Below are 17,692 nucleotides of genomic sequence, written 5' to 3'. Positions count from 1 at the left end.
ATTCCCCTAAATTCCCCCAAAATCCCCCAAATTCTGCTCCACCCCCTGAAATTCCCCTCCCCACAAACCCCCTCACAAAAAAACTCAATTTCTATAAAAAACCCCAAATCCCCCCAAATTCTGTCCTCCAAAAAACCCAAAACCCTCAAATCTCCTGCCCCAAAAACCCCAAATTCCCCCAAATTCCCCCAAAATCCCCCCAAAACTCCCCCAAATTCTGCTCCACCCCCTGAAATTCCCCTCCCCAAAAACCCCCTCACAAAAAAAAATCAATTTCCATAAAAAACCCAAATCCCCCCAAATTCTGTCCCCCAAAAAACCCAAAAACCTCAAATCTCCTGCCCCAAAAACCCCAAATTCCCCTAAATTCCCCAAAAATCCCCCAAAACTCCCCCAAATTTTGCTCCACCCCCTGAAATTCCCCTCCCCAAAAACCCCCTCACAAAAAAAATCAATTTCCATAAAAAACCCCAAATCCCCCCAAATTCTGTCCCCCAAAAAACCCAAATCACCTGTCCCAAAAACCCCAAATTCCCCTAAATTCCCCCAAAATCCCCCAAAACCCCCGAATTTTTGCTCCACCCCCTGAAATTCCCCTCCCCACAAACCCCCTCACAAAAAAAAATCAATTTCCATAAAAAACCCCAAATCCCCCCAAATTCTGTCCCCCAAAAAACCCAAAACCCTCAAATCTCCTGCCCCAAAAACCCCAAATTCCCCTAAATTCCCCCAAAAATCCCCCAAAACTCCCCCAAATTCTGCTCCCATTAATCCCACATTTCCTATTAATAAATCCCTTATTTCCTATTAATTAATTAAATTAAATCCCATAATTCCCATTAATTAAATCCCATATTTCCCATTAATTTAATCAATTCCCTATTAATTAAATCCCAAATTCCCTATTAAATCTCATATTTCCCATTAATTTCCTATTAATAAATCCCTTATTTCCTATTAATTAATTAAATTAAATCCCATAATTCCCATTAATTAAATCCCATATTTCCCATTAAATAAATCCATTCCCTATTAATTAAATCCCAAATTCCCTATTAAATCTCATATTTCCCATTAATCCCACATTTCCTATTAATAAATCCCTTATTTCCTATTAATTAATTAAATTAAATCCCATACTCCCCATTAATTAAATCCCATATTTCCCATTATTTAAATCAATTCCCTATTAATTAAATCCCATACTCCCCATTAATTAAGTCCCATATTTCCCATTAAATAAATCCATTCCCTATTAATTAAATCCCAAATTCCCTATTAAATCTCATATTTCCCATTAATCCCATTAATTTCCTATTAATAAATCCCTTATTTCCTATTAATTAATTAAATTCAATCCCATAATTCCCATTAATTAAATCAATTCCCTATTAATTAAATCCCATACTCCCCATTAATTAAGTCCCATATTTCCCATTAATTAAATCCCAAATTCCCTATTAAATCTCATATTTCCCATTAATCCCATTAATTTCCTATTAATAAATCCCTTATTTCCTATTAATTAATTAAATCCCATATTTCCCATTAATTAAATCAATTCCCTATTAATTAAATCCCATACTCCCCATTAATTAAATCCCATATTTCCCATTAAATAAATCCATTCCCTATTAATTAAATCCCAAATTCCCTATTAAATCTCATATTTCCCATTAATCCCACATTTCCTATTAATAAATCCCTTATTTCCTATTAATTAAATTAAATCCCATAATTCCCATTAATTAAATCCCATATTTCCCATTAATTAAATCAATTCCCTATTAATTAAATCCCATACTCCCCATTAATTAAATCCCATATTTCCCATTAAATAAATCCATTCCCTATTAATTAAATCCCAAATTCCCTATTAAATCTCATATTTCCCATTAATTTCCTATTAATAAATCCCTTATTTCCTATTAATTAATTAAATTAAATCCCATAATTCCCATTAATTAAATCCCATATTTCCCATTAATTAAATCAATTCCCTATTAATTAAATCCCATACTCCCCATTAATTAAATCCCATATTTCCCATTAAATAAATCCATTCCCTATTAATTAAATCCCAAATTCCCTATTAAATCTCATATTTCCCATTAATCCCATTAATTTCCTATTAATAAATCCCTTATTTCCTATTAATTAATTAAATTAAATCCCATAATTCCTATTCTTTAAATCCCATATTTCCCATTAATTAAATCAATTCCCTATTAATTAAATCCCATACTCCCCATTAATTAAATCCCATATTTCCCATTAAATAAATCCATTCCCTATTAATTAAATCCCAAATTCCCTATTAAATCTCATATTTCCCATTAATTTCCTATTAATAAATCCCTTATTTCCTATTAATTAATTAAATTAAATCCCATAATTCTCATTAATTAAATCCCATATTTCCCATTAAATAAATCCATTCCCTATTAATTAAATCCCAAATTCCCTATTAAATCTCATATTTCCCATTAATCCCACATTTCCTATTAATAAATCCCTTATTTCCTATTAATTAAATTAAATCCCATAATTCCCATTAATTAAATCCCATATTTCCCATTAATTAAATCAATTCCCTATTAATTAAATCCCATACTCCCCATTAATTAAATCCCATATTTCCCATTAAATAAATCCATTCCCTATTAATTAAATCCCAAATTCCCTATTAAATCTCATATTTCCCATTAATCCCATTAATTTCCTATTAATAAATCCCTTATTTCCTATTAAACAAATCCAATTATTCCTTATTAAACTAATCCAATTATTCCTTATTAAATTAATCCAATTATTCCTTATTAAACTAATCCAATTATTCCTTATTAAACTAATCCAATTATTCCTTATTAAATTAATCCAATTATTCCTTATTAAATCTAATTATTCCTTATTAAATAAATCAAATTACTCCCTATTAAATCCAATTATTCCTTATTAAATAAATAAAATCATTCCCTATTAAACCCAATTATTCCTTATTAAATAAATCCAATCATTCCCTCCTATTAAATCACATTTTCCTTTTAAATAAATCCCAAAATTCCCAATTTTAGCCTTTTTTTTCCTTCCCTTTAAGCTCCAAATCCCCCTAAAAAAATAAACCAAATAAAACCTCAAACTGGAATTTTCCCTTTTCCCAATTTATTAAAAAAAAAAAAAATAAAAATTAAAGGAATAAAGACACAGAATTCCCAGAAATTCCACTGGAGGGGGATTTATTTCTGCAGGAAAAGAGCTTTTTTTGGGAATTTTCGCACGGATCCAAGCTGGGATTTTGGGGATTTTTCCTTTTTTTTTCCCACCGAACAGAAGCAAAACCAACAACAGAACCAAAAAATCTTGGAAAAAAAACACCCCAAATCCAAGTTTTTTTTTCACCCCAAACCGAAAACCCGGCAAAAAAACGGAATTCCGGCCATTTTTTCCAAATTTCCTGTGAATTCACCCCAAAAATCCGGTGGTTTTTTACGGGAAGTCCAAGCGGTGGTGGCGGGAAATTCGCGGGATAATCCAGACGGGTGAAAGGACACCTCGTGTTTGTTGTTAATTAATTAATTCATGAATAATTAATTAATTTGTGGATTGAGCGAGGCGGAACTTTCCGGTCGGGAGCGGTTTTTGGGGAGAAAAGAGCGGGAATGAGTTAAATAAACATGCAGGGGTGGGGGAGGGGCTGCGGCTGTGACGACGTCATCGGTGTCATCTTCATCATCATCGTCATCGGTGTCATCTTCATCGTCATCATCATCGGTGTCATCATTGTCTTCATCATCATTGGTGTCATCTTCATCGTCATCGTCATCATCGTCATCGGTGTCATCTTCATCGTCATTGTCATCATCATTGGTGTCATCTTCATCGTCATCGGTGTCATCTTCATCATCATCATCGTCATCGGTGTCATTGTCATTGGTGTCATCGTCGTCTTCATCATCTGTCATTGTCATCATCATTGGTGTCATCTTCATCGTCATCATCATCGGTGTCATCTTCATCGTCATCGTCATCATCGTCATCGGTGTCATCTTCATCGTCATCATCATTGGTGTCATCTTCATCATCGTCATCGGTGTCATTGTCATTGGTGTCATCTTCATCGTCATCGGTGTCATCGTTGTCTTCATCGCCATTGTCATCATCATTGGTGTCATCTTCATTGTCATCGTCATCATCGTCATCGGTGTCATCTTAATCATCATCATCATCATCGTCATCGGTGTCATCTTCATCGTCATCATCATCGGTGTCATCGTTGTCTTCATCGTCATTGGTGTCATCGTTGTCTTCATCGTCATTGTCATCATCATCGGTGTCATCTTCATCATCATCATCATCATTGTCATCGGTGTCATTGTCATTGGTGTCATCGTCGTCTTCATCATCTGTCATTGTCATCATCATCGTCATCGTTGTCGTCTTCATCATCTCTGTCATTGTCATCATCATTGGTGTCATCTTCATGGTCATCATCGTCATCGGTGTCATCTTCATCATCATCATCATCGTCATCGGTGTCATCGTTGTCTTCATCATCATCGTCATTATCATCATTGGTGTCATCTTCATCGTCGTCATCATCGGTGTCATCGTTGTCTTCATCGTCATTGTCATCATCATCGGTGTCATCATCGTCATTGTCATCATCATTGGTGTCATCTTCATCGTCATCGTCATCATCGGTGTCATCGTCATCGTCATCATCGTCATCGGTGTCATTGTCATTGGTGTCATCATCGTCTTCATCATCTGTCATTGTCATCATCATCGTCATCGTTGTCGTCTTCATCATCTCTGTCATTGTCATCATCATCATCGCTGTCGTCGTCGTTGGCCGTTGCCGGGGCTCATCGTTGTCATTGTTGTTGGTCATTGTCATTGTCACCATTGTTGGTCATTGTCACCATCGTTGGTAATTGTCATCGTCACCATCGTTGGTCATTGTCACCATTGTTGGCCATGGCCATTGTCACTGTCATTGGTCATTGTCACCGTCATTGGCCATGACCATTGTCACCATCGTTGGTCATTGTCACCATCGCTGGCCATGGCCATTGTCACCATCATTGGCCATTGTCACCATTGTTGGCCATGGCCATTGTCACCATCGTTGGCCATTGTCACCATCGTTGGTCATTGGTCATTGTCACCATCGTTGGTCATTGTCACCATCGTTGGTCATTGTCACCATCGTTGGCCATGGCCATTGTCACCATCGTTGGTCATTGTCACCATGGTTGGTCATTGTCACCATCGTTGGCCATTGTCACCATCGTTGGTCATTGTCATTGTCCCCATTGTTGGCCATGGCCATTGTCACCATTGTTGGTCATTGTCCCCATCGTTGGCCATGGCCATTGTCACCATCGTTGGTCATTGTCACCGTCGTTGGCCATGGCCATTGTCACCATCGTTGGTCATTGTCACCATCGTTGGCCATGGCCATTGTCACCATCGTTGGTCATTGTCACCACTGTTGGTCATTGTCGCCATCGTTGGTAATTGTCATTGTCACCATCATTGTCACCACTGTTGGTCATTGTAATTGTCCCCATCGTTGGTCATTGTCCCCATCGTTGGCCATGGCCATTGTCACCATCGTTGGTCATTGTCACCGTCATTGGCCATGACCACTGTCACCATGGTTGGTCACTGTCACCATCGTTGGTCATTGTCACCAGTGTTGGCCATGGCCATTGTCACCATCGTTGGTCATTGTCACCATCGTTGGCCATGGCCATTGTCACCATGGTTGGTCATTGTCATTGTCACCATCGTTGGTCATTGTCCCCATTGTTGGCCATGGCCATTGTCACCATGGTTGGTCATTGTCACCGTCATTGGCCATGGCCATTGTCACCATGGTTGGTCATTGTCACCGTCATTGGCCATGGCCATTGTCACCAATGTTGGTCATTGTCCCCATCGTTGGCCATGGCCATTGTCACCATCGTTGGTCATTGTCACCGTCATTGGCCATGGCCATTGTCACCATCGTTGGCCATGGTCATTGTCACCATGGTTGGTCATTGTCCCCATGGTTGGTCATTGTCCCCATCGTTGGTCATTGTCACCATGGTTGGCCATTGTCACCATGGTTGGTCATTGTCCCCATCGTTGGCCATGGCCATTGTCCCTATCGTTGGCCATCGTCACCATCGTTGGTCATTGTCACCATCGTTGGTCATTGTCATTGTCACCGTTGTTGGTCATTGTCACCATCGTTGGCCATGACCATTGTCACCATGGTTGGTCATTGTCACCATCGTTGGCCATTGTCACCATCGTTGGCCATGGTCACTGTTGTTGTCACCCATCACCGTTGTTGGTCATCGTCATCTCCATCGCTCATCATCGTTGTTGCCATCGTCGCCGCCGGCACCGCCGCGCTCCCAGAGCCGCGACCGCCGAAACCGCGAGAATTCCCAAAAACTGGGAATTCCCAAAACCGTGGGAATTCCCCAAAAACCGCGGGAATTCCCCAAAAAAACCGCGGGAATTCCCCGTTTCCGCTCCCGCCCGGGAGGACGCGGAACAACGGAGGAGTTGTGGGATCTGGAGTTCGTGGTGGGCGGGATTCCCGCGGATTCCGTGGATTTCCTGCGGATTCCATGGATTTCCCGCGGATTCCGTGGATTTCCTGCGGATTCCATGGATTTCCCGCGGATTCCGTGGATTTCCCGTGGATTCCCCGTGGATTCCATGGATTTCCCGTGGATTCCGTGGATTTCCCGTGGATTCCGTGGATTTCCCGCGGATTCCGTGGATTTCCTGCGGATTCCATGGATTTCCCGTGGATTTCATGGATTTCCCGTGGATTCCATGGATTTCCTGTGGATTCCTACGGATTTCATGGATTTCCCGTGGATTCCCAAGGATTTCCCGTGGATTCCATGGATTTCCCGTGGATTCCGTGGATTTCCCGCGGATTCCATGGATTTCCTGCGGATTTCATGGAATTCCCGTGGATTCCGTGGATTTCCTGTGGATTCCTGCGGATTCCGTGGATTTCCCGCGGATTTCATGGATTTCCCGTGGATTCCATGGATTTCCCGTGGATTTCATGGATTTCCCGTGGATTCCGTGGATTTCCTGCGGATTCCCACGGATTCCATGGATTTCCCGTGGATTCCATGGATTTCCTGTGGATTCCCACGGATTCCATGGATTTCCCGCGGATTCCATGGATTTCCCGTGGATTCCGTGGATTTCCCGTGGATTCCATGGATTTCCTGTGGATTCCCGCGGATTCCGTGGATTTCCTGCGGATTTCATGGATTTCCCGCGGATTCCCAAGGATTTCCTGTGGATTCCCACGGATTCCATGGATTTCCTGCAGATTTCATGGATTTCCCGTGGATTCCGTGGATTTCCCGTGGATTCCCGAGGATTCCCATGAATTCCTGAGGATTTCCATAGATTCCCACCAATTCCTGAGGATTTCCGTGAATTCCCATGAATGCCTGAGGATTTCCATAGACTCCCATCCATTTCCACGGAATTCCATGAATTCCTGTGAATTCCCACGGATTTCTTGAGGATTTCCACGGATTCCTGAGGATTCCCATGGATTTCCTGTGGACTCCTGAGAATTTCCATGGATTTCCTGAGGATTTCCAGGGATTCCTGCAAATTCCTGAGAATTTCCATGGATTCCCATAGATTCCAATGGATTTCCTGAGGATTTCCACGGATTCCTGTGGATTTCCTCAGGATTTCTGCGGATTCCACGGATTTCCTGAGGATTCCCGTGGATTTCCTGTGGATTCCTGAGAATTTCCATGGATTTCCCGAGGATTTCCAGGGATTCCTGTAAATTCCTGAGAATTTCCATGGATTCCCATAGATTCCAATGGATTTCCTGAGGATTTCCACGGATTCCTGCGGATTTCCTCAGGATTTCTGCGGATTCCATGGATTTCCTGAGGATTTCCACAGATTCCCACGGATCTCCTGCGGATTCCCGCGGATTTCATGGATTTCCCGAGGATTTCCACAGATTCCCACGGATCTCCTGCGGATTCCCGCGGATTCCTGAGAATTCCCAGAGATCTCCACGGCTGCCCGTGGAGTCAACAGATTCCCATCGATTCCGACGGATTCCCGTGAATTCCCCGCGGATTCCATAGATTCCCGTCGACCTCTGCGGATTCCCGAGGATTCCCAGGGAATTCCCGGGAATTCCCGCCCTTCCCAAGGCACTTCACTCCGTGCGGAGGATGATGTGGATCCCGGATTCCGTGAAAACGGGGCCGCTCATCTCGCCGGCCCGCAGCGCGAACGAGGCGTCCTCGAACGGCTTCTGCATCTGCCCTGCAACCCCAAATCCCAAAAAAAAATTTAAAAAAAATTAAAAAAAAATTAAATTAAAAAAAAAAATCGGGATTTGGGGCGTTTCCCGAAAGAAAAATCCGGGATTTCAACGCTGGGGGGGGGAGTCAATTCCGGGAGTGTGGATGGAGCGCGGTTGGAATTATGGTGGATTTGGGGTTTACTTGGGGGATAAATCCCTTGGAATTGGCGGATTTTGGGAATTTTTTGGGGGAAAAAACCCTGGAATGGCTGATTTTAGGGATAAATCCCCTGGAATTGCTGGATTCTGGGAATTTTTGGGGAAAACAACCCCTGAAATGGTTGATTTTAGGGATAAATTCCCTGGAATTGGATGATTTGGGGATTATTTTTTTTGGGGGGGGAAAAAAGTCCTGAAATTGGTGAATTTGGGTTTTTTGGGGGTGAATTCCCTGGAATTGATGGATTTGGGGATGTTTTTGGGATGAATCCCCTGGAATTGATGGATTTGGGGATGTTTTTGGGATGAATCCCCTGGAATTGATGGATTTGGGGTTTTTTTGGGATGAATCCCCTGGAATTGATGGATTTGGGGAAGTTTTTGGGATGAATCCCCGGGAATTGATGGATTTGGGGATGTTTTTGGGATGAATCCCCTGGAATTGATGGATTTGGGGATGTTTTTGGGATGAATCCCCTGGAATGGATGGATTTGGGGTTTTTTTGGGATGAATCCCCTGGAATTGATGGATTTGGGGATGTTTTTGGGTTGAATCCCCTGGAATTGATGGATTTGGGGATGTTTTTGGGATGAATCCCCTGGAATTGATGGATTTGGGGTTTTTTTGGGATGAATCCCCTGGAATTGATGGATTTGGGGTTTTTTTGGGATGAATCCCCTGGAATTGATGGATTTGGGGTTTTTTTGGGATGAATCCCCTGGAATTGATGGATTTGGGTTTTTTTTGGGATGAATCCCCTGGAATTGATGGATTTGGGGATGTTTTTGGGATGAATCCCCTGGAATTGATGGATTTGGGGATGTTTTTGGGATGAATCCCCTGGAATTGATGGATTTGGGGATGTTTTTGGGATGAATCCCCTGGAATTGATGGATTTGGGGATGTTTTTGGGATGAATCCCCTGGAATTGATGGATTTGTGGTTTTTTTGGGATGAATCCCCTGGAATTGATGGATTTGGGGATGTTTTTGGGATGAATCCCCTGGAATTGATGGATTTGGGTTTTTTTTGGGATGAATCCCCTGGAATTGATGGATTTGGGGATGTTTTTGTGATGAATCCCCTGGAATTGATGGATTTGGGGTTTTTTTGGGATGAATCCCCTGGAATTGATGGATTTGGGGATGTTTTTGGGATGAATCCCCTGGAATTGATGGATTTGGGGTTTTTTTGGGATGAATCCCCTGGAATTGATGGATTTGGGGATGTTTTTGGGATGAATCCCCTGGAATTGATGGATTTGGGGATGTTTTTGGGATGAATCCCCTGGAATTGATGGATTTGGGTTTTTTTTGGGATGAATCCCCTGGAATTGATGGATTTGGGGATGTTTTTGGGATGAATCCCCTGGAATTGATGGATTTGGGGATGTTTTTGGGATGAATCCCCTGGAATTGATGGATTTGGAGTTTTTTTGGGATGAATCCCCTGGAATTGATGGATTTGGGGATGTTTTTGGGATGAATCCCCTGGAATTGATGGATTTGGGGATGTTTTTGGGATGAATCCCCTGGAATTGATGGATTTGGGTTTTTTTTGGGATGAATCCCCTGGAATTGATGGATTTGGGGTTTTTTTTGGGATGAATCCCCTGGAATTGATGGATTTGGGGATGTTTTTGGGATGAATCCCCTGGAATTGATGGATTTGGGGATGTTTTTGGCATGAATCCCCTGGAATTGATGGATTTGGGGTTTTTTTGGGATGAATCCCCTGGAATTGATGGATCTGGGGATGTTTTTGGGATGAATCCCCTGGAATTGATGGATTTGGGGTTTTTTTGGGATGAATCCCCTGGAATTGATGGATTTGGGTTTTTTTTGGGATGAATCCCCTGGAATTGATGGATTTGGGGATGTTTTTGGGATGAATCCCCTGGAATTGATGGATTTGGGGTTTTTTTGGGATGAATCCCCTGGAATTGATGGATTTGGGGTTTTTTTGGGATGAATCCCCTGGAATTGATGGATTTTTGGGGTTTTTTTGGGATGAATCCCCTGGAATTGATGGATTTGGGGTTTTTTTTGGGATGAATCCCCTGGAATTGATGGATTTGGGGTTTTTTGGGATGAATCCCCTGGAATTGATGGATTTGGGGTTTTTTTGGGATGAATCCCCTGGAATTGATGGATTTGGGGATGTTTTTGGGATGAATCCCCTGGAATTGATGGATTTGGGTTTTTTTTGGGATGAATCCCCTGGAACTGATGGATTTGGGGTTTTTTTGGGATGAATCCCCTGGAATTGATGGATTTGGGGATGTTTTTGGGATGAATCCCCTGGAATTGATGGATTTGGGGATGTTTTTGGGATGAATCCCCTGGAATTGATGGATTTGGGGTTTTTTTGGGATGAATCCCCTGGAATTGATGGATTTGGGGTTTTTTTGGGATGAATCCCCTGGAATTGATGGATTTGGGGTTTTTTTGGGATGAATCCCCTGGAATTGATGGATTTGGGGTTTTTTTGGGATGAATCCCTCACCTCTCCCGAACGCTCCCAGGTCCCCTCCGGCCTTGGCCGAGCTGCAGTCGCTGAACTGAGAAGCCAAAGATTCAAAATCCTCCTCTCCTGATTTGATCTTCTGGATGTAACCTGGAAAAAAAAAAACGGGAAAAACCCCAAATTTAGGGATAAAACCACTCCCAAAATTCCCTGGGTGCCGCAAATTCCATAGGAAATGAGACAGAGTCCCAAAATATCCTCAAAACTACCCCAAAACCAACATTCCTGTTTTTTTTTTTTTTTTCCCAAAAAATATCATCACTCACTCCCACTTTTTTTTCCCCCCCAAATTCACCATTCCCAGTTTTTTTTTTCCCAAAAATCTGCCATTTCAGGGAGCTTTTTTTTCCCCCAAAAAAATGGGAAAATTGGCGAAAAGAACCATCCTGGGAAGGAATTTTGCGATGAGTTTTGGGAAATGGTGGAATTTTAGGGCTGAATTCTGGGAAAAGGTGGAATTTGGGGCGGAATCCGGGGAGATCCCAAATCCTTTGGAATTCCTGGGATTCGTTCCCAGAGTTTCTATTTGTCATTGTCCCCCCCGTATCACTCCCAGTTTATCCCAGTATCCCCCCAGTATCCCCCCAGTATCACTCCCAGTTTATCCCAGTATCACTCCCAGTATCACTCCCAGTATCCCCCCAGTATCACTCCCAGTATCCCCCCAGTATCCCCCCAGTATCCCCCCAGTATCACTCCCAGTATCACTCCCAGTATATCCCAGTATCACTCCCAGTATCACTCCCAGTATCCCCCCAGTATCACTCCCAGTTTATCCCAGTTTATCCCAGTTTGGCTCTGACCGTTGACCAGCTCCAGCGCCTCCTCCTTGGAGCGGGTGATCCGTTCCTGCCTCCAGCTGAGTCTCCCCAGTATATCCCAGTATCACTCCCAGTTTATCCCAGTATCACTCCCAGTTTATCCCAGTATCACTCCCAGTATCCCCCCAGTATATCCCAGTATCCCCCCAGTATCCCCCCAGTATCACCCCCAGTATCCCCCCAGTATATCCCAGTATCACTCCTAGTATATCCCAGTATCACTCCCAGTATATCCCAGTATCACTCCCAGTATCACCCCAGTATCACTCCCAGTATATCCCAGTATCCCCCCAGTATATCCCAGTATCACTCCCAGTTTATCCCAGTATCACTCCCAGTATCACTCCCAGTATCCCCCCAGTATCACTCCCAGTTTATCCCAGTCTATCCCAGTTTGGCTCTCACCATTGACCAGCTCCAGCGCCTCCTCCTTGGAGCGGGTGATCCGCTCCTGTCTCCAGCTGAGTCTCCCCAGTATATCCCAGTATCCCCCCAGTATATCCCAGTATCCCCCCAGTATCCCCCCAGTATCACTCCCAGTATATCCCAGTATATCCCAGTATATCCCAGTATCACTCCCAGTATCACTCCCAGTATATCCCAGTATCACTCCCAGTATCCCCCCAGTATATCCCAGTATCACTCCCAGTATCACTCCCAGTATATCCCAGTATCACTCCCAGTATCACTCCCAGTATCACTCCCAGTTTATCCCAGTATCACTCCCAGTTTATCCCAGTTTATCCCAGTTTGGCTCTGACCGTTGACCAGCTCCAGCGCCTCCTCCTTGGAGCGGGTGATCCGTTCCTGCCTCCAGCTGAGTCTCCCCAGTATCCCCCCAGTATATCCCAGTATCCCCCAGTATCACTCCCAGTATCCCCCCAGTATATCCCAGTATCAATCCCAGTATCACTCCCAGTTTGTCCCAGTTTGGCTCTGACCGTTGACCAGCTCCAGCGCCTCCTCCTTGGAGCGGGTGATCCATTCCTGCCTCCAGCTGAGTCTCCCCAGTATCCCCCCAGTATCCCCCCAGTATCACTCCCAGTATATCCCAGTATCCCCCCAGTATCACTCCCAGTTTATCCCAGTCTATCCCAGTTTGGCTCTGACCGTTGACCAGCTCCAGCGCCTCCTCCTTGGAGCGGGTGATCCGTTCCTGCCTCCAGCTGAGTCTCCCCAGTATATCCCAGTATCCCCCCAGTATATCCCAGTATCACTCCCAGTATATCCCAGTATCACTCCCAGTTTATCCCAGTCTATCCCAGTTTGGCTCTGACCGTTGACCAGCTCCAGCGCCTCCTCCTTGGAGCGGGTGATCCGTTCCTGCCTCCAGCTGAGTCTCCCCAGTATCCCCCCAGTTTATCCCAGTATCCCCCCAGTATCAATCCCAGTATCACACCCAGTATCACCCCAGTATCCCCCCAGTATCACTCCCAGTATCCCCCCTGTATCCCCCCAGTATATCCCAGTATCCCCCCAGTATCACTCCCAGTATCACCCCAGTATATCCCAGTATCACTCCCAGTATCACTCCCAGTATCACTCCCAGTATCACTCCCAGTATCCCCCCATTATCACTCCCAGTATCCCCCCAGTATATCCCAGTATCACTCCCAGTATCACTCCCAGTATCACTCCCAGTATCACTCCCAGTATCCCCCCAGTATCCCTCCCAGTATATCCCAGTATCCCCCCAGTATCACTCCCAGTATCACTCCCAGTATCACTCCCAGTATCCCCCCAGTATCACTCCCAGTTTATCCCAGTATCACTCCCAGTATCCCCCCAGTATATCCCAGTATCCCCCCAGTATCACTCCCAGTATCACTCCCAGTATCACTCCCAGTATATCCCAGTATCACTCCCAGTATCACTCCCAGTATCCCCCCAGTATCACTCCCAGTATCTCTCCAGTATCCCCCCAGTATCACTCCCAGTATATCCCAGTATCACTCCCAGTTTATCCCAGTTTATCCCAGTTTGGCTCTGACCGTTGACCAGCTCCAGCGCCTCCTCCTTGGAGCGGGTGATCCGTTCCTGCCTCCAGCTGAGTCTCCCCAGTATATCCCAGTATATCCCAGTATATCCCAGTATCCCCCCAGTATCACTCGCAGTATATCCCAGTATCCCCCCAGTATCACTCCCAGTATCCCCCCAGTATCACTCCCAGTTTATCCCAGTATCACTCCCAGTATATCCCAGTATATCCCAGTATCACTCCCAGTATATCCCAGTATCACTCCCATTATCACTCCCAGTATCCCCCCAGTATCACTCCCAGTTTATCCCAGTCTATCCCAGTTTGGCTCTGACCGTTGACCAGCTCCAGCGCCTCCTCCTTGGAGCGGGTGATCCGTTCCTGCCTCCAGCTGAGTCTCCCCAGTATATCCCAGTATATCCCAGTATCACTCCCAGTATCCCCCCAGTATCACTCCCAGTATCCCCCCAGTATCACTCCCAGTATCACTCCCAGTTTATCCCAGTATCACTCCCAGTTTATCCCAGTTTGTCCCAGTTTGGCTCTGACCGTTGACCAGCTCCAGCGCCTCCTCCTTGGAGCGGGTGATCCGTTCCTGCCTCCAGCTGAGTCTCCCCAGTATCACTCCCAGTATATCCCAGTATATCCCAGTATCACTCCCAGTATATCCCAGTATACCCCCAGTATCACTCCCAGTTTATCCCAGTTTATCCCAGTTTGTCCCAGTTTGGCTCTGACCGTTGACCAGCTCCAGCGCCTCCTCCTTGGAGCGGGTGATCCGTTCCTGCCTCCAGCTGAGTCTCCCCAGTATCCCCCAGTATATCCCAGTATCCCCCCAGTATCACTCCCAGTTTATCCCAGTTTGTCCCAGTTTGGCTCTGACCGTTGACCAGCTCCAGCGCCTCCTCCTTGGAGCGGGTGATCCGTTCCTGCCTCCAGCTGAGTCTCCCCAGTATCCCCCCAGTATCCCCCCAGTATATCCCAGTATCCCCCCAGTACATCCCAGTATCACTCCCAGTATCACTCCCAGTTTATCCCAGTATCACTCCCAGTTTATCCCAGTTTGTCCCAGTTTGGCTCTGACCGTTGACCAGCTCCAGCGCCTCCTCCTTGGAGCGGGTGATCCGTTCCTGCCTCCAGCTCGATGGCCGCCGGGACTGGTTGTGCTTCACCAGGAGGTGGGAGCAGCGCACCCGGCCCGGCTCCGCCCGCCCCGCGCCGCTCGGCCGCTCCCACTGGCTGGCGTTCGTCAGGTGGTTGAAGTAGTACACCCTGCCTGGGGGGTTATTGATCCCTTATTGGTTATTGATTACTGATTGGTTACCAATCGCTATCAAAAAATTGGTTATTGGCACCAAAGCCCCCTCAAAGGCCCCAATATTGACCCCACTGACTGGCGTTCACCAGGTGGTTGAAGTGGTACACGTGTCCTGCAGGGTTATTGATGGGTTATCAATCATTATTGGCTGCTTATTGGTTATTGATTGCTGATTGGATACTGATTTCCAGTGCAAAACCAACCTATTCATCCTATTATTATCAAGTAACAGGCCCCAGTATTGACCCCACTGACTGGTGTTCACCAGGTGGTTGAAGTAGTACACCCTGCCTGGGGGGTTATCGATCCGTTATTGGTTATTGATTACTGATTGGTTACCAATCACTATCAAAAAATTGGTTATTGGCACCAAAACTCCCTTACAGGCCCCAATATTGACCCCACTGACTGGTGTTCACCAGGTGGTTGAAGTAGTACACACATCCTGCAGGGTTATTGATGGGTTATCAATCATCATTGGCTGCTTATTGGTTATTGATTGCTGATTGGATACTGATTTCCAGTGCAAAATCATTCCATTCATCCGTTGTTATCAAATCCCAGCACAGTAACAGGCCCCAATATTGACCCCACTGACTGGTGTTCACCAGGTGTTTGAAGTAGTACACCCTGCCTGGGGGGTTATTGATCCGTTATTGGTTATTGATTACTGATTGGTTACCAATCGGTATCAAAAAATTGGTTATTGGCACCAAAACCCCCTCACAGGCCCCAATATTGACCCCACTGACTGGTGTTCACCAGGTGGTTGAAGTAGTACACGTGTCCTTCAGGGTTACTGATTGGCTATCGATCAATATTGACCAGTTATTGGTTATTGATCACTGATCAGATATTGATTTGCACTGATAAATCAGCTTATTGACATCAAATCCCACCTCAATGACCCTGCTGGCTGACGTTTCCCTGGTGGTTGAAGAAGTACCCCCTCCCTGGGGAGCTATTGATCAAATATCGGTTATTGATCAGCGATTGGTTACTGATTGATGCTGGAAATTGAGGTGATTGAACCCAAAATCCAGGTTAAAGACCCTAAAAACTCTTTGATCGCCCCCAAATTCCCCTCAGGAGGGGGATCCCCCCCCAAATTCCCCTTTTAAAACCCCCCAAATCCCCCTCAGGAGGGGGATCCCCCCAAATTCCCCTTTTACAACCCCCCCAAATCCCCCTCAGGAGGGGGATCCCCCCCAAATTCCCCTCAGGAGCGGGATCCCCCCCCAAATTCCCCTTTTACAACCCCCCCAAATCCCCCTCAGGAGGGGGATCCCCCCCCCAAATTCCCCTTTTACAACCCCCCCAAATCCCCCTCAGGAGCGGAATCCCCCCAAATTCCACTTTTACAACCCCCCCAAATTCCCCTTTTACAACCCCCCCAAATCCCCCTCAGGAGGAGGATCCCCCCAAATTCCCCTTTTACAACCCCCCCAAATCCCCTCAGGAGGGGGATCCCCCCCAAATTCCCCTTTTACAACCCCCCCAAATTCCCCTTTTACATCCCCCCCAAATCCCCCTCATGAGGGGGATCCCCCCAAATTCCCCTTTTACAACCCCCCCAAATTCCCCTCATGAGGGGGATCCCCCCAAATTCCCCTTTTACAACCCCCCCAAATTCCCCTCAGGAGGAGGATCCCCCCCCAAATTCCCCTCAGGAGCGGGATCCCCCCAAATTCCCCTTTTACAACCCCCCCAAATCCCCCTCAGGAGGGGGATTCCCCCCCAAATTTCCCTCACGGAGGTGCCCCCCCCTTCTCTGAGACGAAACCGCCCCCTCAGAACCCCCCTAAATTGGGGACCCCCCCCAAATTCCCCTCAGGAGGGGGATCCCCCCCAAATTCCCCTCAGGAGCGGGATCCCCCCCAAATTCCCCTTTTACAACCCCCCCAAATCCCCCTCAGGAGGGGGATCCCCCCAAATTTCCCTCACAGAGGTGCCCCCCCTTTCTCTGAGACGAAAACCCCCCCTCAGAACCCCCCTAAATTGGGGACCCCCCCAAATTCCCCTCACGACCGCGACCCTCCCCTCCCTGAGGCGATGCTCCCTCACGACCCTCCCTCAATTCGCCGCCCCCTCCTCAAATCCCCCTCACGCAACCCCCCCACCACGCCCCCTCACCCCCTCCAAAACCCAACCCCGCCGCCCCTCATCGCCCTTTCCCACCTCCCCCACGCCCGCAGCTCCTTCCCCGCGTTTCCCCCCCGCCCTCAGGCCCTCACCGGAGCTGCGGCTCATTCGCTTCTCCCACCCCGCGGGCAGCTTCTCCTCCTCCGCCATTTTCCCTTCCCTCTGCCCGCCCTGCGCGGCCCGCCCACACCGCCACGCGGAGGGGCGGGCAAACCAGCCCTTCTCGCGTTCCTATTGGTCAGAAGGCCACTGCGCCTCTTCACAGCGCAATCCTATTGATGGAGCCGCCTGTCAATCAAAAGCACGGTGAAGCCAAGAAGCGCGCGGGAAAGGAGGGATGGTGGCCGTGCGTGGGCAAATTTAACCGGAACGCAAA

The 17,692-nt window shown here is 46.3% G+C and overlaps 1 protein-coding gene across 1 annotated transcript; it reads right to left on the bottom strand.

Annotated features, from left to right (window-relative positions):
- Positions 1 to 6,285: 6,285 nt before the first annotated feature.
- Positions 6,286 to 17,523, bottom strand: PIN1 (peptidylprolyl cis/trans isomerase, NIMA-interacting 1). Its single transcript, XM_072919965.1, has 4 exons — positions 17,409 to 17,523; positions 14,941 to 15,132; positions 11,037 to 11,147; positions 6,286 to 8,331 (listed from the first exon to the last, which is right to left on the bottom strand). The coding sequence occupies exons 1-4, from the start codon at positions 17,464 to 17,466 to the stop codon at positions 8,222 to 8,224; spliced, it is 471 nt and encodes a 156-aa protein (XP_072776066.1). The 5' UTR covers positions 17,467 to 17,523; the 3' UTR covers positions 6,286 to 8,221.
- Between the last annotated feature and the right edge of the window lie 169 nt (positions 17,524 to 17,692).

This window comes from Taeniopygia guttata, chromosome 30 (assembly GCF_048771995.1).
Source record: "Taeniopygia guttata chromosome 30, bTaeGut7.mat, whole genome shotgun sequence".
Taxonomy (NCBI): Eukaryota; Metazoa; Chordata; class Aves; order Passeriformes; family Estrildidae; genus Taeniopygia; species Taeniopygia guttata.
The sequence above is the reverse complement of the archived record's forward strand: the minus strand, read 5'-3'. Positions and strand labels throughout refer to the sequence as shown.

What these genes read in the sequence shown, in the direction of transcription:
- PIN1 (XM_072919965.1), bottom strand. Translation starts at nt 17,466, where the DNA reads ATGGCGGAGGAGGAGAAGCTGCCCGCGGGGTGGGAGAAGCGAATGAGC. An exon ending in GGCGCTGGAGCTGGTCAACG is followed by an intron (nt 11,148 to 14,940) that starts GTCAGAGCCAAA and finishes TTTTTTTTCCAG; the next exon opens with GTTACATCCAGAAGATCAAA. An exon ending in CCTGGGAGCGTTCGGGAGAG is followed by an intron (nt 8,332 to 11,036) that starts GTGAGGGATTCA and finishes TTGGGGTTGCAG; the next exon opens with GGCAGATGCAGAAGCCGTTC.